We start from the raw sequence: 24,188 nt of genomic DNA, 5'->3' as shown, positions 1-24,188 counted from the left end.
CCACCTTGGTTTATGCTAGGGCACCAGTGGTTGCATTTGCATGATCACAGCAACGTCAACACAGTGAAAAAGAACAGTTGTCTTAATTTTATTGTGAAAATAGTTTTGACTTTGTGTTGCCCTGAAAGAGTCTTTGGGATCCCCAGAGGTCCACACTTCTGAGAATGGTAGATCTAGTTTCCAAACTAGAATGCTGGAAGTCATCTTAGTCCTTTTTTTTTTAATCCTTACCTGAGGGTATCTTTTCCCCATTGATTTTTAGAGGGAATAGAAGGGAGGGAGAGGGAGAAAGAAACATTGACTTGAGAGAGACATCAATTGGTTGCCTCCTGCACGTGCCCTCCAAAGGAGGTACCTGCCCTTGACTAGGAATTGAACCCATGACCCCAGTCCCCAGGCTGACACTCTAACCACTGAACAACTGGTTCCCTTCTTTTTTCTGAGCTCCATAATTATAGCTAGCACGTCCTGAGTAAGGTGTCGTGCTAAGCTCTACTCGAAGCTTGTACCTTCTATAATCCACCAACACCGAGACAGGTGCTGGTACTGTCACCCCACTTTACAGATGAGGAAGCTGAGGCATAACCTGCCCAAGACCCATGGTGGAGCCTGACTACGGCAGCCCAGTAGCCTCCTCCCGTCACCGTGTTATCTCCAGATGAACCCTCTTTCCCCTCTGCCTTCGTTCAGGTCTCCAGGCTTCCTTCCGGTAGTGCAGTCAGCTCCTAACTGGCTTTCCTGACCCGTGTCGCCCCCTCTAATCTGCCTCCCGATGAAATGTATTGCCAGGGCCCGCTGGAATTTCTAAAGCGCAAACCTGTCCCGCGGCCACTGCCCTGCTATGGGTCACCTTGGGTTAGAGGCCAAACCCCTAACCCACAAGCCCTGGCACCCAGGAAGTCCACCTGCATGCAGTTTCCACACACCTGCCCTTCTCTCGGGGACCTTTGCACCTGCGCCTCGCAGGCTCCCCACAGCCGACTCCTATCTCTCCATGAACACTCAACTAACACCACCTCCTCTAGAGAGCAGCCCTGCCCTGCCCTGGCATGGGGCTCTTCCTTCTACGCCTTCCTCCCCCACAGCTCCCTCCCCCACCACACAGCCTCTACCCCTGCCCTTACCAGGCGGGGGCGTGCTCACTGACTCCAGGGAACACTTCCTGGAGGAGCTTGGCAGCTGGCACCAGCTTTGCAGAGGGCTCAGCAGGTCCCAGCTGAGTCCCCCCCCTGGAGTCAGAGCAGGTCCCGGCCTCTGGACTCCCTGGAGTCTAGCAGGGAGTGCCCAGCCTGCCAGGGCTGCTCATGGCCAGGAGGGAGGGGCGGGAGGCGGGTCCCATGGCGGGCATCTTGGGTGTGAGCGTTAGAGCAGGCCCTGGCCCTGGCCCTGGCCGGCCCGGCTCCCTCAGGGTTTGTGGTACTGCACCGTGTGGAGAAAGAGCAGGGATGACAGGGCGGTTCTGGAAATCCCGAGGCCCTGGGTAGAGGCCCTGAAGTAGACAGGAGGGCGCCCGGTGGGTCAGCCTGCCCTGGGCCGGGCAGAGACGGGCGTGTCCACCAGACCATGAGGTGGGGGCCGGAGAATAAATGTGTTTCACATCACTGTCCCCTCCCGAGGCGCTGTGGAGAGATAGGAAGGTCAAGTGGTGGAGGGCGCTGCTTTAGCTGCAAAGGGCTGGGAGGACTCACGGAGGTGGCATTTTATTTCGTTCACTTAGTCATTTCACACACACCAGAGCACCCCGTGGAGCAAAGATTCCTGCCCCTCAGACCTTGATTCTAGTGGCCGAGGCACAGGAGACATACAGGTGGTGGAGGCTAGTGATAAGAAGGAAGAGGACACAGGAAAGCAGCTTGGGGCTGTGCTGGGAGGTGCTGGCCTACATGGAGTGCAGGGACGCCCCTCCCCTGACATCTGAGCAGAGAGCTGTGCAGCGGGGCAGGCCACACAGGTTCACAGGAGGAAGAGCATTCCAGGCGGGGAAGGGCCAGTCCAGGGGGCCTTGGCGTATCTGATGAACAAAGAGGTCAGTGTGGCTGGAATGTGGTGAACGGAAGAGAGTAGAAGAGGCCGGGAGGGAGCGCTTTAACCAATCGATCGATGATCGAGATCGATCATCGTGTGGCTGTGTGGAGAGCAGTTGGTAGACCCGTGGGACCCAGGGAGCCTGGACAGGATGGGGGGCTGGGGCTGGTGAGAAGTGGCTGCGTTCAGCGTGTATGTTGAAGGCAGAGCTGAAGGTGCGCTGATGGATGAGACGTATGGGACAGGGACCACTCCGAGGTGAGCAGCTGGATGCCCGGTGTCCCTCCCTGGAACGGGGCAGATGCAAGGAGGAGTGGCTCTCCCCTTCCCTTCCACTCTTTCTAAAAATCAATGGGAAAATGTCCTCAGAGGAGGAGTAACAAACAAACAAAAAGGTCAATTCCAGGATAGTGGTAGCTTCAGGTGGGGGGGGAGATGAATGGGATCTGAGGGATTCACAGTGGGCTTCAACTGTATCAGGAAAGTTGTATTTCCTTAAAAGCATCTGAAGCAAATATGGTGAAATGTTAAGATTCTCACACTTAAGGAAAAAATTCTCAAGTTGGTTGGTGGACGCATGTTCATTGTATAACTCTCTGAAGTTTTTGGTTCTCTGGTTGCAAACTTGTCTGTTTATTTCATTTATTCACTTGGCCTCTGGCCCCCACTTCTGTAGGCAATGGAGCCTGGGACGAACCCTCACTTCTGAGCCTCCCTGTGGCTGCCACAGCTCAGGGGAAGGTCCTTAGACACCCCGGGAGGAGGCTGGGGCAGACAGCACCTCTGACCTACTCTCGGTGACCTCAGCCCTGCCTTCCTTCCCCACCTCGTTCCTGAACTTAGGTCTGTGATCGCGGCCAAGCTCTCCTACCTCAATTGTGAGTAGGAGATTGCAAACTGGGATTGCCAACCCTACTTAAAATGGAGCTATATTTTAAAATACTTGTTCTGTTTCATTGCTTTGGGTTTTTTCTTCAGGGACACTAACTTTACATTCGTACAATTTCCTCTGCTCATCTTCTCCCTCACTCCCTAATGATTTTTATTAATTTTTATCTCCTTCACGTTTATTTCTGTTCTTTATATATTCCAGAGTCCCTTACAGTCGTGTCTCCTCTCTTGTGTTCTGTTATTTGTTGTTGTTTCTGTATTTTTTTATACTTATTTTCTAAACCTCCCCGTTCCTGTTCCGCGCCCTGTTCCCTGTCCGCTTGTGTTGCCTGACCATTGCTTCCTTGAGTTCTTTGGTTCTGCTTTGTCAGCTTCCTGCGCAGCCGCCACTGCCTCGGTATATATTTTTTAAGTTTACAATAGGATGTTGTGTTAAAATGTCCTTCTGCTTTGTGGCCACATTTCTCTGGTGAGTTTTTGTCATCTGCAGGGGAGTGTTGCTGCTCCTTTTCAGACTTTCGTCTGACGGTGCCTTTGCCTGGATGGTTTTCCTCCAGTGCTTTTGGTTGGGTGTTGAGTTACAACTCTTATTTCTGAACTAGAGGCCTGGTGCACAAAAATTTGTTCGGGGGCGAGGGGGGTGTCCCTCAGCCCGGCCTATGCCCTCTTGCCGTCTGGGACCCCTCGGAGGGTGTCCACCTTACGACCTGAAATCTTTCTGTTGCTACATCAGCTGACAGTCTATGCAAACTCCCTTACAGGTAATTAACTGCTTTTCTCTTGTGGCTTTTAGGATTCTCTTTATCTTTAACCTTTGACATTTTAATTATGCTATGTCTTGGTGTGGGCCTCTTTGGGTGCATCTTGTTTGGTTGGGACTCTCTGAACTTTCTGGACTTAAGTTTTTTCCTTCACCAAGTTAGGGAAGTTTGGGTCATTATTCACATAGGTTCTCAATCTTTGCTCTCTCTCTTCTCCTTCTGGTACCCCTATGATGCAGATGTTACATTTCATGTTGCCCCAAAGTTACCTTATTCTATCCTCATTCTTTTTAATTCTCTTTTCTTTTCACTACTCTTTTTTTTTCTACCTTGTCTTCCAAATCGGTGATTGATCCTCTGCTTCATCCAACCTACTTTTTTATATTTTTTAAATTGATTTCAGAGAGGAAGGGAGAGAGATAGAAACATCAATGATGAGAATCATCGATTGGCTGCCTCCTGCACGCCCCCTACTGGGGATTGAGCCTAGAACCAGGACATGTGCCCTGACTGGGAATCGAACCATGACCTCCTGGTTCATGGGTCGATGCTCAACCACTGAGCAACACCAGCCAGGCCCTGCCAGTATATTCTTGATGTCAGATAGGGTATTCGTCATTTCCAACTGGTTCTTTTTCATGGTTTCTACGTTGTTTTTCATGCTGTTATAGTACTAAGATCTTTGAGCATCCTTAGAACCATTACTTTGAACTCTGTATCCAATAAATTGCTTGCCTCCATTTCATTTAGCTCTTTTTCTAGAGATTTCTCCTGTTCTTTCATTTGGGGCCTGTCTCTTTGTGTTTGTTTTTATGTATTAGATAGAACTGCTATGATTCCCAGTCTTCGTGGCCTTGTGTAGCAGGTGCCCTGTGGGACCCGGTCTGCCGTCTCCTTGATCTCCTGAGCTGGGTTCTCTAGGGATGTCCCTTGTGTGGGTTTTGTGGGCCTTTCTGTTGTAACTGGGCCTTGATGCTGTTAGCCCATTCGTGGGTGGGATATTGACCCCCAGGCTGGCTGACTGTGAGGCTCAACACGGATCAGGGTGTGCAACCTACTGTACAGGTGCTCTCTGTCACTTATAATTTGCTTTGATCATGTGTCAGATTTTCTGAAGACACCATCCCAGGTTTCTCCTGGCAATTTTCTGGCTTTCTGAGTTAAACAGAATCTTAATACACTAAGTAAATACTCAATCTGGCACCGATTCAGATGAGAAAGGAGTCTGCTTACCTTGTTCTCTACCTCGTACAGGGGCAATCTGCTTTAGCTGTCTAGAGCGGAACCAGCCATGCAGACCCCAAGTCAACCTCCATGACCTTATTTTCATCTTTGGGGTGAACCCATCCTCCTTTCTGCCCGTATATTATTGTTATCTCAGCAGAGAGATGATAGGAAATCTCCCTTGAAGTAGGTTATGGTTCTAGAGTGCTGATCTTCCCCCAGGGACTCCTTAACACAGAACTTATTCTTTGAGCTTCCTAGTCAACCATTTTCATGTTTACTGGCCTGATTAAAGTAGAGCCACACAATAGGGGGCATTAATGGACCTGGGGTCTGTCCACACTGCCCCTAAAATGTTTTTAAAGATTGTGTCTGCCTTTCTGTTGGAAAAGAGCCATTGAGAATTCACTAAGCTAGCTTGGAAAAGTCTAAAAACCAATGTATTAAGCCCTATATTTGTGGGTGTGTTGTTTTTGTTTGTTTTTTCATAGATTGGTTGGAGGGAAAAAGTACTGGCTGGGAGTTACCTTCAAATTCATACTCAGTGGTTATTTTAATATACTAATTTTAGTATAATATACTATTTTACACATGTTTTTAGAGTGTATATTAAACACATCTTTTGGACAAGTAAAACTCAACAGCAAATATTTTAAGATATACCTAGTTTTAAGACTAACAACCATAAAGAAAAAAAAAACACACAGAAAATCTGACAAATGTGAAGTTAAAGGACATTTTATTTACTGACAGATTAAGAACCATAACTCCAGGTGGTGCAAAATGCACCATTGAACCCAATTACAAAGAACTGGTGTTAATACACAATTTTTAAGCAATGCTACACTTATTTTTGGCAAAGTGCTGTATTGTTTAGTCTGTGTATAAAACTGACCAGCTATGAACTAATCAGTATAAAAAATTTCTATAAAAACAGAAAAATTTAGACAGTGGCTCAAGAAAACAAGCTGCCATTTATGCATAGATTGATGTACAGTATACAACCTAACCAAATGTCCCTTTTTTAGATTTCAAGTTGTTGAAAAAGTTGTGTGTCCAGAAACACATCAAGAAGGCACATAGTGCAATCTACAATACTCTTCAGTTTCTACAACTGATGCCCTGCCCTTGAAAAGCAAATGTGTTCACAATTTTACTTGAGAAATAAAAAAACAAAGCCACTTTCTTTAAATAACATACACAGAATTATTGATTAAAGTTCCAAACCTCTGGAGGAATACAACCAAAAAGCAAGCAAAACCACTCACACACAACAAACCTGGAAACATACACATCTAATCTTCCCAAGTACTGTTTTTCAGAAGTCCATCCAGAAAACGAATACTAAAACTTCAGGCAAATATAGAGCAAAACTGGGCATTTAACAATTACACACTTTTAAAAAGTAAGGAAAATTCTCAATAATATACAAAACATTATCTATGTAAGCTGCCTTCCTCTGAACAGTAACTTCTCCCACATAAAGGGTACTGTTGCAAATAGAAAAATATATCCTTATCGGTTTGCTTTCCAGTACCTTTCTCCACCCTAAACCACTGTGATTGGTGTCAAATTTCAAGTGAAACTGGTACATGGCAAGGCTGACACCAAACATTATGTTGGTTTTCTAAATAAAGCATTTTAAATAAAACTTTAAGCATTACAATAAGTAGATACGGATGCCACTTATAACGCATCAACCTGGCAGTGAAACATCCATGATAGTAGCCCCCCTTTTAAAAGAATTTAATCTGTGTGTGGGCCGTATAAAATAAGATAGCTTTAAGATAACTTTAAGGTAACATTACAAACATATGCTAGTATCTCCAGTACAAGGAGCAGTCTCTTAACTGATTCTAAAAACAAAAAAACTAATACTTGGAAACGCTTAAACTGTCTCCATTCATCTATTTAAGTTTGTCTATCTTCTAGTTGGAGTCCTTCATTTTTGTTTGTTTCCAACTCAAAGAAAATGAGGATAAGATACCCTTCTTTGCTCTTTTCTCCTAAAAACATAAAAGACAATACATGTCCTTGAGGAGGAAGAGAAATAGCAAAGACAGATTCAATGAAGATGTAAAGGTTACCAACCAGTGTGCTACACAGATCTGAGAAGTAAAAACAGGCAATGCTGAATGGCCCTCTCAAGTTTTAAGTAAATTGTCTTCTTACTGGAATCAAAGTACTGACACAACAGAGAAGGCATGTAAAAAGAAGCAGTTTGCATGGAAACTGGAAAAATGAACTGAAAATTAATGTTTAAAAAAAAGGAATAGGAAGTCAGAAATTCAAACACTTTGCACCTTCTGTAAAAAATTCCCCATTCAGCCAGCAATATAAATGCATTGCCACAGAAGATAATGGCTGATTTTCAACTTTCAGTACAGTACGTAATCCAATTAGCTAAGGAAGAAGTAATAAACATAGGATATACATTGTAAAACGTTTTATTAACAAAAACACAAACTTTGAGAAACGTGGTTATAAAAACTAAGTAACTCATTCATAAGCACTGCTGTGTATACCACATATTCCAGACTTTTTCCAAGTAACATTCTATATTATCAGTTTATAAACAGTCAGAGCACTCAATTCAACGGTGTCTTATTTCTCACTGTGTGAATTTTTAAGAAATATGCATTAAAGCACATTGTAAACCACTAATATTTACAACAGCAAAAATAGTAATTTATTTATAATAAATTGTATTTTGGCCATGTTTCAAAGAATACTTAACTTGTCAACGTCTTTACTGGTGTATCTTGTACATAATAGATGCCTAACAAACATCTAATGACCAAGAACCTCAACTGAATGATGTAGCTAGTTTCTTCAATTCTTATATGTGCCAATTTTAGACAAAAACCACAATATATCACAGATGGTGTGGTAGCCCTTACCCTGAAAAAATATCCCAAAGACTAAAATCATTTGTCTTCCAGGAACAAAGCATAACAAAAAGGTCCAGATAAGGAAAACAAAAAGGCAGTAACTGATAGAGATGTAAATGTGTTTAAGGTATCAGGAAATCTGAAAAAATAAAGGGCCACTCAGTTTTATATAGAAATCTGTTCATGCTACCAAATAAATTCTCAAGGCTGAACTTCTATAGCTCGCGAGGTACTAACAACTTGCATGTAATATATGAAGAGATGCCCACGTAGTCAGAGGCTTACATCAAGAAAACATTTAGCTGGTCTATTTTCAAGTTACCAATATATTGCCCTATAACAGACATGATGTGAAAACATACACACCCTCATGAAAACTCTACCTTATCTCCCAACTCAGGTAAACACAAATAGTAACAAATAACTTCTAGCTCAGTTTGACAAAACTTGACAGACTTGGCCCCTATTAGAAAACAAATAAATAAAGGGGTCGTTGAAATGGAAAGGGGAAAGGAGAGAAGGGGCTCTAGATTCTTGCTCTAGAGACATTCCTGGCCCTTCATCAACGCCAGTGGAAGAACCACCTCACGCCACCATCTGCTGCACTACTTGACCGTTTCTGACCCCACAGTCCCAGTCTGGTCAGAAAAGAGCACAGCTCTTCACTGGAGAAAAAGCTCCCATGGCTCCCCGCAGTGAGCGCTGCAGGGTTCCTGAGAAATAGAGTAATACTTCACATAACTATATGCTGCTTTTTCCTCAGAACATTGTAGAGACGTGTACTTATTTAATTAGGTTTGCAGAAGAGATGGGAAAAGGAGCTATTTAATTTTGAAGGCGATACTCCTGTCTGTCAGCAGAATGTGCTCTGGATTGTAAGTATGTGCTTAACTTTATTTCAGAAGAAATCAGTGAGTGCGGATGGCTCAGCAGAACCCACCACAGCTGCTGAGAAATGAAGTGACTGGCTAGCGGTAAGAAACAGATCTCGGCGTTGAGTTAACTGGCCTCCCTGGGCATCAAGCGCTGCACTCGGCCTCATCAGCACCAACACTCTCAAGAACAGCTGTGGCAGAAAAACAGCACGGGCCCCACCCCATCACTAGATTCAGTAGAGAGGCCCTTGGGATCTCACACAAGACCGGTCTGTACAACCCCACTTCAACTGCCGGGGAGGTAACTGCCTGCTCCCCTTTTGGTGGAGGAAACAAGCCAAAGTGGTTAAAGATTCTGCCTGAAGCCAGACTTAAAACAAAAGATGAAAACTGAAGAAAGCCAACCTGTTGCTCTTCATTTGAACACCATGAGAAGATACCCCAAGAACCCCCCTTCCCTCGCCTGCCACTGCACCAGGAATACAAAGCCTATCACTGTCGCCGTGGGCAGGTATAACTATGAAATCACTCAAGTGCCTGGACAAGGACTTCTGAATTTACAGCTGATGTGAGGTGGTGAGTGGGCAGAGCTGGCAGGAAAGAATCCAAACAATTTAAATAGTGCAGTTACAGGTTAGTTACGGACACACATTTTCCAATTGCAACTTCACAGGTCTACTCTAATCCCTCTGCAGGTGAGACAAGTGCTCTCGTCCCACGATACCTGTCAATGTCTGTACCACGTCACAGTCACGCCGGAATTACTGAATGCACTGTTCACTGACACTTAATGTACCTGAATTCCAAAATGAACTGCATGGCTAATCTGGAAAAAACAACAAAACACCACACACAGAGAAATATATCAAGTTTTCTTTCAAAAGACAATTCAGCCATAATTCCATTATAACTATGGCAACTATAACCTGTTAATGCTCATGTTAGTGTGTAAAAATGTATTCATTATATACAGAAAAGATTATCAAGTACTGGTCAATAAAGTGTATGGCTGACCCTGAGAATAAATTTTTGCTTACTCAAAAGATAGATTAAGTAATACAAAATAAAATGAAATCGAAAGATGCCTATTCTCATACTTGAGAAGAAATGTCTTTAAAATGCTAATTCATGTACATTTTAATAGATTTAAAGACATCACCAAACACTGTCATTGTATTGATATGTTTCCAAAAATATTCTGAAAAAATTTACCAAAAAGTAAATGTTAAGAGCAAGGCATTATGTGATACACAGCATGTAAATCTGGTTTTCAAGATAGTGTCTAAACGCACTAATAAAACGACTATGTGATTGGTCACCAAGTGGCTATAGAGACTTCACATCCAAACACACACATCCACACAAATATGTACAAACCAAGAGAAGCCAACCAACCACACTTGAAATTCTTAGTAATTGTACTGACGTGGGCAGGGCTGGTGGACAGCCCAGCCACTGTGCTTGACTTGCCGGGAGTGGCAATCCCTGGTAAGATTTTGGCGACGAAGGCTATTTCTGTTCAGAGCCTGTCTTTCACTGTGTTCTTTTATCCACTGGGAGGGGCGAAAACTCTTGGGTTGTTCCAGAAAAGCTGCATGAGCAGCAACAGCTGCAACATAGCAGTGAATGTGCTGCCCCACTTCATTTTGAGCTTCCACTCTGAAACAGAAACAAATGGGCATGGATTATATAACAGAGTATGTCAGCAATTCAATTTGCCACACTAATTTATGGTTGAATGAGAACTTAGTGTCTCATGGCTGACAGACAAGTTTATATTTTGTGATCATTCTGACTGACACTGGTAGAAAGCAGCCAACTTTTAATAGAAATATGCCATATAATTGACAGGTGGTTAATTAGGTAGATTTTTTTAAAAATAAAAAGTGCTGTACACTTTGAATAAATTTCAATTGCAAAGCAAACGTATTTGCATATGCTTTTCTAGGAAGGAAACTAACATTTACTGAATATCTGCATTTACCAACTATTTTGCAAATATTCTGTATTTTAATTCTTGCCATGATCTTAATAGGAAAATATTTTAATTTCTATGTTTTATTGAACAGAAATCCAAGGCACTGAGATGTGTTAAGGTCACAATGATTAACTAACCAGGATTCTAACACAGATTTCACTGTGGAGGACATGGTTACGAAGCAGATGAATACTGAGGTCCTGTGGCAAAGCGCCTTCACAGCGTTTTCTGTCTATAAGTACAATGTTCTGGGAAACAAGGTTTACACTGTATTTAACAGAAATATGCACAAGGAAAATCTACTCAACACCTTTCTAGTAAGGAGCAGCCAGCCACTCATTACTAGAACAATATTTGCATAACAGTATTATAAAGATCCTTGGCTACAAACCATATGATTATTATGTTTTCTATATTAAAAGCTAATGAAATAGTATATATCTAAACTACATTGGAGAGTTTTAAGATTTTTAAGGGATATTTTACACAGGAAAGGCAGTTATAGTATACTGTTCGTAATAACTAGAGGAAAACACTTCTTTTTTTAATATAGTTTTTTAAAAAACATAATGGAAGCAGGTCCCATTAAGAAACTAATAAAGAGAAGTTAAAATGAAGACTGGTTCTTAAAAGGTGGCACCTTGAGTTCTTAACCTCCCTGCTCAGACTTGATAACACGTATCACACAGGCTCAAAGCGAATATACTTACTCTGTGCCAGTGAGTCTTATAAGCAGCTTTTCCTGGCCCTACAATGTTAAATGGTGAGCTATTAAATCACTAGTAAGATTTCAAATACTATTTAATTTTACTATTAGAATGTAGTCAACTTTTCTATATTTTAACTGATTTACTATGGGTCATGAAAGGCACATATATTACTTAAGATTATAGTATTTGTAAAGGTTAAAACACAATAAAACACACAAGCTGAAGCTCATCTGTACTTATAAAGCACCTTGCTTTTATGTGCTTTGTACTAATATTTTCAAGGATAAATAGAATGAAAATGATCTAACTTTTGAAAAACATGATTTATTTCCTGTTCAGAAAATACAATTACTACATAAGCCATTTTCCTAATTTTGGTAACACCTAATTTCTATCTTGATTTAGTAGGCCTTAAAAGAATTTCAAATCCAAAAATAAGGATATTAAGAAATATTTTAGTTATTATAATAACTTGCAGTACTTCATGTTCGGAAAGAATTCATATAAAGTTAAATGTGTTTTTTTGAACTGTTACATATGGAAAGGTACATACTTAACTTCCCTATGTGTCATTATTAAAGTATAAAAAGATACAAAAACAAGATAGAAGAAATGACAGTCTCACTGCTGCAGAACTACAAACATACAACCAAATGCAGTGCAAGGCTGCACTGGATGCTGCTTTGTACAAACTGGATGAAATGCTCTGGGCTCCATGAGGAAATCTGAGCATGGTTTTTGTAGCAGATGCAATGAAATTTTACTAAAAAAAAAAAATAGGTGGAGATCACTGCCTGAAGAAGCAGATTATAAAACAGCATATGCAGCTTGATCCCATGTAGGTTAAAAATGGGGTATATGTGTGTGCACACGGGCGCACAAGGACATACAGGAAAAACAATCTGGAAGGCTATGCCCTGGGATCACAGCACTATTCATCTCGGGGTAGGACGAGTGTCATTTCCAGTTTCTGCACATTGGCATTTTCTATTTTCTGCAATACATATGTACTGCTTCTGTGATAATGTTATTTCCAAAGCTGCTGAATATACATATATATATATACTTATATATAATATATATATACTCATGCATACAGACACATATACTTTAAAATACTGAAGAGTATATATACAAATGACAGTAAGTTTAAAATGACTATTAATCATGCTAAATTCTTGAATGGAATTTCTCAAAGGTGAGATCAGAATCAGGAAGAATTTTTAAGAACTGAAGAAATTAATTTGAATTAAGTATGACACAGTTAAATCAGTATCACCCCCCCAAAAAAAATTATATTGTAAATTTTTGTTGGAATGCCTGAAACACTGACCTCTTAATAAACTTATGGCGCTGAATAAAGTGCTAATTAAAGTCACATTTCCCGTCAAAGATCTTACCTAGTAGAAAGCCTGGATAACTATATAAGCAAATTGTTTTTCAATCTGGTACAAGCATATATTTATCTTCCTTCAAGATAATCTACAATATCGAGACTTAAGAGTACAGCAAACTCTGGTAAAGTTAACAAATTAATGAGCTGTCTGGGCTTTGTTTATATTTGGCAAACAGGAAATAGAAGATATACACAATGGTCTAGTTTGCAGAGTCAGAACTTGGACGATCCAAAAAGAGGCCCTTAGGAGGACAACACCAACCACAGGAATATTCTGAACTGCTCCAAAGAATCAAGTTCACCTGCCCTTGCCAGGTGTTAAAGGCATTAAGGCAGTGCAGCGTCCTCGCAGTACTTAACACCACAGGGAACCTTCCACTCGTGTCCATCATGGACAAGCCAGACTTGGAGCTAATTAGCTGCCATGAACTTTATTTTATGGGAGGAGCAATCTTGAATATATCCCCTGGATAAAGGCCACAAAATGTCTCTAAGTTTGCTCTGGAACATAGCAAACGTCACTGACCAGGCACTCTCCTTGAACCTCTCTAGGCCCTCAACCCACCTGGCACTGAAACAGCCTGTCAGACCACAGGGCTTCCCACCCATGTCTCAACAAACACTGGGGATGAAATCTTTCCTCTCTGAGGCAGAAAACAACTCTGAGCAAAATGTTTTAGTAAAACAACCATTTTACTTCATGCCTACGATATCTCAGGTTTTCAAGGTTAAGAGCCATTTGAAGTGACCTTGCTAGGACTACTTGGAGGAGGAGAAGAGTTTTATTTTAAGACATACTATTCTTGTCAAATTTGCTACTCTCAATCCGCTGTACAGTACCAGGGTTAGATTCTAAGCAGAAATGCCACTCTTTTCTTTCCATGCATTAGCCAAATATAAATGGAAAGGTTCTCCATTATATAACTGGAGCATGCTATATTTTTCTTTTTCCCCCATGATATCTTATATTTGAATGTCATTCATACAAAATCATCCTCTTCCCTTAAGTGCTTACTACTGAAAATTACTCAGCATGTCAGCTTTCTGCAAAATAAATACATGTTTATTTAGGTCAGAAATGTTAACATGTGCATTGAAGACAATGAACAAACAGATTAAGAGGAGATATAACTTTAAAAAAAAATCTAAATTGAACAAGTTTTTTATACCATCAGCTGCCTTGTGCACTATGCACATACTTCCATAAATCTCTAACAAAATTACTCTTGCGCTTTCTAAAAACTTAGCTTTGGATTGTAGTAAAAATAAATAAAATACATGCTAGCCAGAATGCCTGTGGAGAGAAGCAAATACTTACGACGTACCTGGGGCCGCTGGCGTTGTGAAGTTCGTCAGCCCCACAGCTGGCCTCGTGGAGACCAGGGCAGGAGTTATGCACGGCGTACACAGACATGCTGGGGTGTTCGATGAGTAGGTTCTCCATCGGGCTGGTTTCCACCTTGAGAGTGGTCAATCCTCCGGCGGTGAAACACGGCGGAGGGGTGATGAACCAGCTCTCTTCCATCGGACAGGGCTCAAACTGGAGGAAGCAGGAATCACTTGTATCAGCCAAGCACTCAAGAGATGCAGGTAGACAGGAAAAGACTGAAGGATGTTCGGTAGGTGACTCTTCAATGATGTCTTCATCCTCGTCTTCTGCTGCCGACAACCCAGTACAAGTGTCTAGACCGGAATCCACATGCCGTTGAAATCCCACAGGAGGATGAGTGTCACAACGATATCACGTCAGAGAACAGAAAAAGGAGAGCGATTCTATTAGCTGATGCTCACATTCCTTCGTTTAATTTTTTAAAATTAATTTTTGATTTTAGAAAGACAGGGAGAGAGAGAAACATCAATTAGTTGTTCCACTTATTTATGCATGCATTGGTTGATTCTTGTATGTGCCCTGATGAGGGACCGAACCTGCAACAACGGCATATTGGGATGATGCTCTAACCCAGTGGTTCTCAACCTTCCTAATGCCGAGACCCTTCAATACAGTTCCTCATGTTGTGGTGACCCCCAACCATAAAATTATTTTCATTGCTACTTCATCACTGTAATGTTGCTACTGTTATGAATCGTCATGTAAATATCTGATATGCTATATGTGTTTTCCGATGGTCGTGACCCACAGGTTGAGAACCGCTGCCTAACCAAATGAGCTATGCCGGCCAGGGCACATTCTTTTCTTTTTTAAAAAATATGTTTTTATTGATTTTAGAGAGGAAGAGGGAGTGAGAAATAGAAACATCAATCAGAGAGAAACATCAATGGGCTGCCTCTTGCACACACCCTCACCACCCCCACCCTGCCCTGGGGATCAAGCTCGAAACCCAGGCATGTGCCCTGACCAGGAATCAAACCTGCAACCTCTTGGTGCATGGGACGATGCTCAACCAACTGAGCCACACCAACCAGGCTTCCTTCCTTTATTTAGGTCAGAAACAAAATCATTTCTGTTCACTCATAGACTATAAAATAATTTCTGAGCACTGTGTATGTGTGGTGTATCACTGTATGGGGTGGATTATGTTGGCTTTGCAGGAAGGTTTTCAGACTATTTCTGTTCTACTGAGTAAACATGTAACCAGCCAAATGGTTTTTGCTTATCTAGCCTGAGGGTTTTCTATTAAAGTGCTCCTGATTTGCCCAGCCAGTGTGGCTCAATGGTTGAGTTTCAACCATGAACCAAGAGATTATAGGTTCGATTCCTGGCTAGGGCACATGCCCAGGTTGCTGGCCCAGGCCCCAGTTGGGGGCACGTAGCACTGATTTTTCTATCACCTTTCCTTCCTCTCTCTCGAAAATAAATAAAAACATTTTTTTAAGTGCCCCTGATTTGATCAGGGTATAAGAATTGCAAAACTGGAACATCTAATGTCAATCAATTTCATTAAGTGATCACCTAGCACAGGATATTTCTGCAACCTAAAAAATATATATGTTTTTATTGATTTCAGAGAGGAAGGGAGAGGGAGAGAGAGAGAGAAACATCAATGATGAGAGAGAATCATTGATCGGCTGCCTTTTGCACACCTCCTACTGGGGATCAAGCCTGAAACCCAGGCATGTACCCTGACCAGGAATCGAACTATGACCTCCTGGTTCATAGGTCAACACTCAACTACTGAGCCACAATGGCTGGGCTGTTTCTGCAATTTTTTAATACAAATTTTTGTTTATTTACTTTTAAGTCTTAAGAACCTTCAAAGTTATTGATTTTCTTATGCAAAAACTAAGATGCAAGTGTTTCCACTTTTGCTGGATGATTAATGGCAGAAGATACCTTACCTATGAAGTCGACAAGAATCCATTCATCATCTTCCTTCTCACTAAATTCTGGTTCTTGGTTGGAAGTATTGCCTTCACCCAAAAACATTTTGTTCAGTCTCTGGAACATTGTTAAGGCAAGATTGAGACTTTGGCTGGATGTCTTTATAGCTGAAATTTCAAAACCGTCTTTAGTCAGCCTGATGCACTGACAGGAGATTAAAGTGCACAAGGTGCTTCTTCAGTTTCGGCGGGGAGGAGAGTCATTATCCCTAAAATAAAACAGAAAAATAAGGTTATTTCAAATCAGCATCTCTTTATATAATATGTGTATGTCGTTTCAGAAGTGCACACACAGGGTTAACCAGGTGGTTCAGTTGGTTGGAGCATTGTCCCATGCACCAAAAGGTTACAGGTTAAACTTCCAGTCAGGGCACATACCCAGGTTGTGGGTTCCATCCCCAGTCTGGGAGCGTATGGGAGGCAACTGATTCATGTTTCAATTCATTTCTCTCTCTCTCTCTCTCTTCTCTCTCTCGCTTCCTCCCTTCTTCCCTCCCTCACTCCCTCCCTCTCTCTCTCTCTCTCTGTAAAAATCAATTAAAAAACCTAACACGCCCTAACCAGTTTGGCTCAGTGGACAGAGCGTCGGCCTACGGACTGAAGGGTCCCAGGTTCGATTCCGGTCAAGGGCATGTACCTTGGTTGCAGGCACATCCCCAGTAGGGGGTGTGCAGGAGGCAGCTGATCGATGTTTCTCTCTCATCAATGTTTCTAACTCTCTTCCACTTCCTTCCTCTCTGTAAAAAAAAAAAATCAATAAAATATTTTTAAAAAAACCCACAAAAACCAAACATCCCTGGGTGAGGATTAAGAAAATTACATAAAAGTGCACACATACACCCTTAGAAGAAAGCACATGCCTTAGCCTTCAGTTACAGCTGTTCCTTTCCTGCAAGAGCCAAACATAAGAACTGCAATAGCCATTATTTACAAAACATAAATGAGTGCTCAAACACAACCTTTCAATGTCTTAAAATGTGAAATAAAAAGCAAAGAGTTGGCATAGATACAGAAAATAGACCGATGGTTGCCAGAGGGGAGGAGGGTTGGGGGACTGGGTAAAAAAGTTGAAGGGTTTTAGAAGTACAACTTGGTAGCTACAAAAGTCATGGGGATGTAAAGTACAGCGTCGGGAATATAGTCAATGATGTTGTCATAACCACGTATAGTACCGGGTTGGTACCTGAATTACGTGGGGGAGACTTTGTAAAGTACATGACTGTCTAACCACTCTGATGTACACCTGAAACTATACGGAATGTAAACTGTAATTAAAAGATAAACAATGTTCAAACATGAATGGATTCAGTGCTTGTAGAATTTACTTTCACAGCCCAGTTCAGGCTGTGCCTCTGGCTGGAAGGGTCCCAAGCCGCCGCCCGCTCCCAGCCCGTCCTGCTGTGGCGAGCACTGTCTCACCCACAGGACGTGGACCTCTGTGGCTAGAGTGACAGCTTCTTCAGGGCAGGGACACTGCCATTCATTTTTGTTGCCTCAGCTCTTAGTGCAGCATCAAATCCAAAACGGAAATTTAACTGTTTATCATATGAATCAGGAACGGTTTCTTGTAAATAAAATGGTAATTCATTCTAGAATTCATTTTTTTAATAAGGTAAGAGCATTGTGAGTAAAAATACTAATGGAGACTTGCAAAAAAAAAAAAAAAAAGGAGGGAAGGACTTGGTTCTTTTTCACACCTTTGCTTTTACCATAAGGGATAAATTGGAATTTATTTCATTATAAATTTATACATTTAAATAATTTCAAGCTGCAATACTGCTTTTCTGTAAGTAGAGGAGCAAAAACTAGATATTAACAGTCTTGCAATATGATAGTCAATTGCCCAGGAGCTGCCGAATGAACCCAGCGATAGTGCCCCCCTATGCCAGGCCCTCATCGTCCCCTGGCTCATTTCCTCTTGGCTCTGTATTTCTGGTGTGTGACTATAAGCATACCTAACTGCATGTAAAATCGGCAAGTACTGCACACGTTAGGCTTCACAATTCCTACAGCTGGCATGGAAAAACTGACACTGTAGAAACGAAGGTGGAAACAGCCATTCACTGTGCAGGGGCAGCAGAGGTCCGTGTGCCCGGCTCAGTGCTGGCTCTGCGGCTTCCGTCCTGTGAGTTGGGAAGTTAACACTGTTGCCACTGGCAGCAGTCCACCTCAGGGAGTTCTGGTGAGTTCTAACCGAGGAACTCCAGCCTTGTCTGATCTTATTCCAGGTTTATGTGTTCATGTCTCCCTGGTTACCTGAAGAGCATATCAAAGCTAACACCAAAGAGAACTTTTAATTTTCCCCACAAACGTAGGCACCGCCCTTCTTCCCATGCAGTGAGCAGCAGCAGCAGCCCGCGGTTACCCTTGGCTTCCTTTACGCCTGGCCGCCGCCCTGCTCCCCATCCCTCCACTCCTCCCAACTGTCAGCAAGTGCTCTTGACTCCAGCTGCCTGTGTGTGGCTCAACCCACCTACTTCCCTCCACCACTCTCATCCTAGTTGAAGACAACCTTCCTGGTGTCCCCCCCCACTCTGCCAGTCACCACCTCCAAGGTGAGATCCCTGATCCTTCTCCAGTAAAATGAGACAACGGCCTGGCCAGTGAGGTTCTGTGGTTGAGCATCAACCTATGAACCAGGAGGTCACGGTTTAATTCAAGGTTTGATTCAAGGTCAGGGCGCATTGCCAGGTTTGCGGGCTTGATCCCCAGTAGGGGGTGCACATTTAGGAGGCAGCCAATCAATGGTTCCTTCTCATCATTGATGTTTCCCTCTCCCTTCCTGAAATCAGTAAGAAAATATATATACAAAAAAATGAAATGAGATAATGCAGGCAACCTCTTGGCAAGGCATTTGGCACAAAGTTCTCAGTCAACATCGACTATTCTACAAATACTTATTGAGCACTTAGTAGGCATCAGACGTAGTGTTACATGCAGGGAAGACAGTAGTAAATAAAGCCCTCCATGGCGAGTGTAACAATCGGCGTGATATATGCCATGGGAGAGGTACTGGTTGTCCCTCAGATATACGCAGGCGGAGGTCAGGGAAAGAAGAACCCCTTCCACAGTGACTTTAATCTTGAGTGGCTGAGACGATCGAGAATGGAGGAAGGGGAGAAGGAAACCTGCCACTGAGTGAGGAGGCACCTTCAGTCTGTCTAGGATTCAGGTGGACAGTTGAGCACAGGCTGGATGGGGCGACACAATTAAAGGGAGGAGAAAGTCAAGGATGACCCCGGTTTGGCCAACTGGAGGATCGTGAGACCATTCACCGGAACAGGAATACTGCATAGGGTGCAGGTTGCGCATTCTGGACAGGCTGAATTTGGGAAACCTCACGGCATGCACCTGGCGGTGTCTAGTAGGCAACTGAACATAGGGCTTTGGAACTCAAGAGCAAAGCCTCGGCTGGGGGCACAGACTTGGGAGTTGTCAACGCAGAGTGGGTGACAGAAACCATAAGAGTGGATGGGACCACCAAGGAGGATGAAAGGTGCCTCACTAAATGACACTTCTTTTTCTCATGAGCATGAGCCTTGAATCCATAACTTCAGACTTTTGACATTTTACTTTGGAAAAAAAAAATCCTCACCAGAGGATGTTTTTCACTGATTCTAGAGAGAGAGGAAGGGATGGGGTAGAGAGAAACATGTGAGAAACACTGATCGGTTGCCTCACGCATGTGCCCTGACTGGGAATTGAACCCACGGCACTCTAACCACTGAGAAACACCAGCCAGGGCTGACACTTCACTTCCAAAGCAATCACCATTAGCTGTAAATGAGTTAGAATCTGTAGCTCATGAGATTCCTGGTTCACGTTTTTTACATCCAAATTGGGCTGTTACAATTGTTTGGCATGCTATTATGACTATGTAGTACTACGAATGTGTCTTCAAATCAATGACATTTGAATACTTTTGCGGTCACAACCCATCCCCCTAAGCCATTAAATATGAAAACAGGTAAACAGGAAGTGTCACTTGCGTAACAGTCTTCCCGAAACCCTTCTGGAAAGCAATGTGGTCAAATCGTAAGGGCTGGAGCTCTAGTCTTGAGAATGCAAATTCAGCTTTCCGTTCCATGTACAAGTTAGGAGAAGAGTGGGATATGTAGTTCGCCTGGCCTTCTGTGGTGTGACACATATCCCAAAGATGGACAATCACAAGCTCTGGTGTAAGTAAAGGTTTTGCATTATAAACTAGAAGGGGAAAAGTTATTTTAAACATCTCTGCTCCATTTCTCTTACATATGGAGGTTAGGGGGTGGGGTGGCAGGGGACACACCCACAGGAGAACCCTTGCTTATCCTAAGGGAACTCCGTGTCCCCCAACTGTGATGCTACATGGGGCCCAGACCAGACAAATGGCAGCTGTAAGACAGAAAACACTGCTGGGGTCACTGTGGTTGGGCAGCTGTGGGTTCCCAAACTGCAAACTGCCCCTCTGGCTACAGCTCCAAACCCACGCGATGGAAGCCAGCTTGTCCTGAACACACACCACCCTGTCCCAGGAAAGGGGTCTGTGTCCGGAGGAGCTTTTCCATGGGGAGGCACACGCCCATCTTTTGTTTTCCTGCAGTCAGAGGCGGCCGCCAAGTGTCCCAGGCCCTGCAAGGGCACTCAAGCTGGCGTGCGCCATGTTCAGGAGCACAGCCAGGCACGAGGCTCATCCTCATCTCTCTAGTCACTGCTGGTTTTTCAGTGACACACCTGTTGGATCCCAGGGGAAGGATACAGAACGGAGTCTTGCCTACCCTCCCGGTGACCCAGGGACTCTCTACCCAGTCACTGCCACTCTGGGCCTTGGCTCCCACCAGAACAGTGCTCTCCACCCGGCTGGAGCTAAAGAGCAAAGCAGGAGGGACTTCACTCCTCACCACATGTCTCTGACTTTCTGATGTTCACGACTCTAGGGCAATGATAAAGCTACAGTGAAAATCCCCAAGAGGACAGGTTTACAAATACAGCTCCGAATTCAGTCGAGGCCTAGGCGGGTGGCGCTGCTTTTTGGGGGGCACCTGCAAGCCTTCAGCCTTAACCAGCCTCAACTGAGCAGGCTCACCCCAGTGGAGAAAGAAGACGAAGTGTCTGTTGGGGCCCCAGCATTTCAAGGCAGCTTTGTCCCTGTAACCCTGGCTCAAAACACCTCCCTTTAAAAAAATGTCCTTTTCATTATAAACTGAATGAAATAGCATTATAGAAAGTTTAGAAAAGAGTTATTATTCCATGTCTTGTTGCAGCCTTTGTTAGCGTAGGGTACATTTTGCTCTAGCCTTTCCTTCTACACGTTTCTTTTTATCATTAGTGATAGTCTAGTGAAAGCAATTTTGTATCCTGTTACTTAACATTTCATCATCAATGTTTTGCATATTACACGAGTAGAAATGCTCTGTGAGCAGAGAAAGGTGGCTGAGTTGATACTTCTAGGGAAGAGCATTCTAGTTTGAGAAAGGGGTTGCTAATCTTGAAGGAGCTTGTTAGCTTGAAGGCACCAACCTACAGGCAGCCTGGCTCTGGTGTCAGCCTGCTGTGTTTGATCTTGGCTCTGCTACTTGCATCTTGCCTGAATTTAGGATATTTAGTAACTTTTTATGCCTGAGTTTTCTTACCTCCAAAATGGGGATTAGTAAGGATTAAGTGTAAACCACTTAAAATGGCACCTGGCACATAGGAGGTATCTGGTAAATATTAACAAGTTCATGTCAGTTGTTGACTGTGAGCATCTTTGGGTCTGAGTGTCTTTAGCTGCAAAATGTTTATATAATAATCTGAGCTACAATTTACTGGGTGCTGATGGTATGTGAAAGGGACTTGAGGTACTTCCGTGTCTCAATGTAGTACTAAGAAAACTGAGGCTCAGAAATTAGGTAACTTGCTCAAAAGTGACAGAGCCGATGAGGGGTGGAGCTGGCATTACAGCCGACATTGCTTTTCACTGCACAGGCTCTCAGGCTCCTCCCAGCCTCAACTCTGGCTCTGTGAACTTGAGAACAGCACTTTTCAGTTGGGTTTGGCTGCCAGTAGGCGGCTCCAAAAACAACATTAAAAAATAAAAATCCCACAACTTTGATGATCTAACTTCTGTGTACAGATGCGGCTTCTTGACAGTTTCGAAATACCAGGTGGCTAAACTAAACATATCCTCATTGAAAAGCGGCCTCAAAATTATCTTTCCCTTTACATCCCGTCCCCCTCACTAGTTTAGAAAAATAAACATGCTGATTTGAGTAATTTAAAATCCATGTTAAACTTCAGGAAATTCAAGCAAGAAAGTTGTCGTTGCTTGTCCCACTTTGACCCTTATTCCTCTAGCTACAGGGGGGTAGTCTCCGAGGGACCCATCGGTGTTGACCTGGAGCCTGAATGACAGTGGACAAAGACAGCCATAGGTGGTAAATCATGGCCTGTTAACCTTGAACTTTGAAAGTAGGGCCATTCCCTAAAGAAATATAAAGGAGCACTCACAGAAAAGAACAAAAGATAGAATGAAAAGGGAAAAAAAAGAGAGAGAGACCTTGGTCACAGAAATTAGGAAGACCCTGTTCCAGGCGGGACCTTTGAAAATCATGCTGCCAGTTCAGAATTACAGTGGCCACAACTTAAAATCAAAAGCTTCCCCAGCGCTGTTCACATCTGCAATGAAAAACGTATTTCAATTACCGAGCAATGTCAGGATCCTTATCACTTCCCTTCACTGACCCCCACAGGCCACTTCCCCCCACCCTTTCCCCAAAACTACTTTGTATTCAGAAAAGTGTTACTTTTAGCAACATATGCGCAAGTCCTGCCAAGTTGCAGATGGAAAGGGGTTCTTCCTTAATCTACTTTAAACTGGAATTAACAGGAGATAATGAGCAGACATAATTGGGTAATACCAATGAAAACAAGAAAGCCTCCCTTAAATTCATCTCCATCTCTGAAAGAGAAAACACTGTCCTTTTAATGGGCCTTGTGTAAGTTCATCTCTCTGGGCCTCGGGTTTCCTATCCATAAAATGACATTATAAAGCACCCAGCATGTAGGGCGCCTCGCACACCCGCAACCAGCGCGGATGAAAACGATCAGGATTTTAATCCCGATGGGTAAGCGCTCTCTGCACAGGTGCAACCTCAAACGTGATGCGCGGAACCCGCAGGGCCACGAACCCGCCGCGGAGAGGTGGGCGGGCGCTTCGAACGCTACAGCGGCGGCTGCGGGTTCCGGGAGCCGCCGGGCCCACGGTGCCCCGAGGGCGACCCGGCCGGGCGGGCAGGCGGAGGGGGCGCGCGGGGCGCAGGGACCGGGACGACGCACCAGGGCGGCGCCCAGGAGCCCCCGGCGGGCAGCCCCAGCCCCAGCCCCAGCCCCAGCCCAACGGCCGAGCGCAGGAGGAGGTGATGGGGAGCGAGGAGGCGGAGGAGGTCCGGCCGCGGCCCAGAAAGCTGGGCGCGCTCGGGGGAGGAGGCAGAAACCAAACACCAACCGCCACCCTGCGCCGGCCCGGCCCGGCCAGGTCCGCGTGGTCGCCTCCGCCGCACCTGGGCCGCGGGCCCGCCGAGGGCGGGGAGGAAGCCGGAGTCCGGGGAGCGCACGGGCCGGGCGCGCGGGTCGGGCAGCGCCGTCGGGGCGGCCGGGGAGCGGACGCGGCCCCCACCCCAGCCCCCCGCCCCGCACTTACGTGGGCCCGACCGGCGGCGGAGCAGCAGCGCCTCGCCCCGCGGAACCGGGCGGCGCGGGCGGAGGTGGCGGCGGCTCGGGGACTGCGCGGCGCCGGCCTCGGTGCTGCCGCTGCCCCGCCGGCCGCCTGCGCCTTTTGTTGTTGTGCGGCGCCGGGAACAGCTGATCCTCCGCCCCGCCCGGCGCGCCGGCCCCTCCGCCAATCGGGGCCGCGGGGGCCGCGGGGGCCGCCCTGCGAGAGGCTGTCGCCAACGCACGTGACCTGGCGCCGGGCCGGCGACGCTCCGGGTGAGAAACAAGCCCGGGCAACAAAGCGGGCGGCTCGGGGCGTGGTGGCCCGGCGGGCCGCGCGGGCGGCGAGGGGGGCTGGGGTGCAGCCCGGGGACCCCGCCGCGGGCGGGGCGAACGCGGAGGCGGCAGAGCGCCTTGGGCCCGTGGG

At 44.6% G+C, this 24,188-nt stretch overlaps 1 protein-coding gene across 8 annotated transcripts; it reads right to left on the bottom strand.

Annotated features, from left to right (window-relative positions):
* Positions 1-1,846: 1,846 nt before the first annotated feature.
* Positions 1,847-23,904, bottom strand: TP53INP1 (tumor protein p53 inducible nuclear protein 1). 8 transcript variants are annotated; one of them, XM_059672204.1, is made up of 6 exons: positions 18,046-19,732; positions 16,049-16,299; positions 14,070-14,434; positions 11,356-11,393; positions 10,094-10,326; positions 1,847-2,366 (listed from the first exon to the last, which is right to left on the bottom strand). In XM_059672204.1, exons 2-6 carry the CDS (start codon positions 16,155-16,157, stop codon positions 2,086-2,088), a joined length of 1,026 nt encoding a protein of 341 aa, XP_059528187.1. In that variant the 5' UTR covers positions 16,158-16,299; positions 18,046-19,732; the 3' UTR covers positions 1,847-2,085. The 8 variants fall into 8 exon arrangements, with proteins under 8 accessions (XP_059528187.1, XP_059528190.1, XP_059528186.1 ...); XM_059672207.1 differs by lacking the exon at positions 18,046-19,732 and adding an exon at positions 23,751-23,904 and having other exon boundaries at positions 2,071-2,366; positions 14,070-14,546; XM_059672203.1 differs by lacking the exon at positions 18,046-19,732 and adding an exon at positions 23,751-23,901 and having other exon boundaries at positions 2,071-2,366.
* Between the last annotated feature and the right edge of the window lie 284 nt (positions 23,905-24,188).

The sequence above is a fragment of the Myotis daubentonii genome, chromosome 17 (assembly GCF_963259705.1).
Source record: "Myotis daubentonii chromosome 17, mMyoDau2.1, whole genome shotgun sequence".
Taxonomy (NCBI): Eukaryota; Metazoa; Chordata; class Mammalia; order Chiroptera; family Vespertilionidae; genus Myotis; species Myotis daubentonii.
The sequence above is the reverse complement of the archived record's forward strand: the minus strand, read 5'-3'. Positions and strand labels throughout refer to the sequence as shown.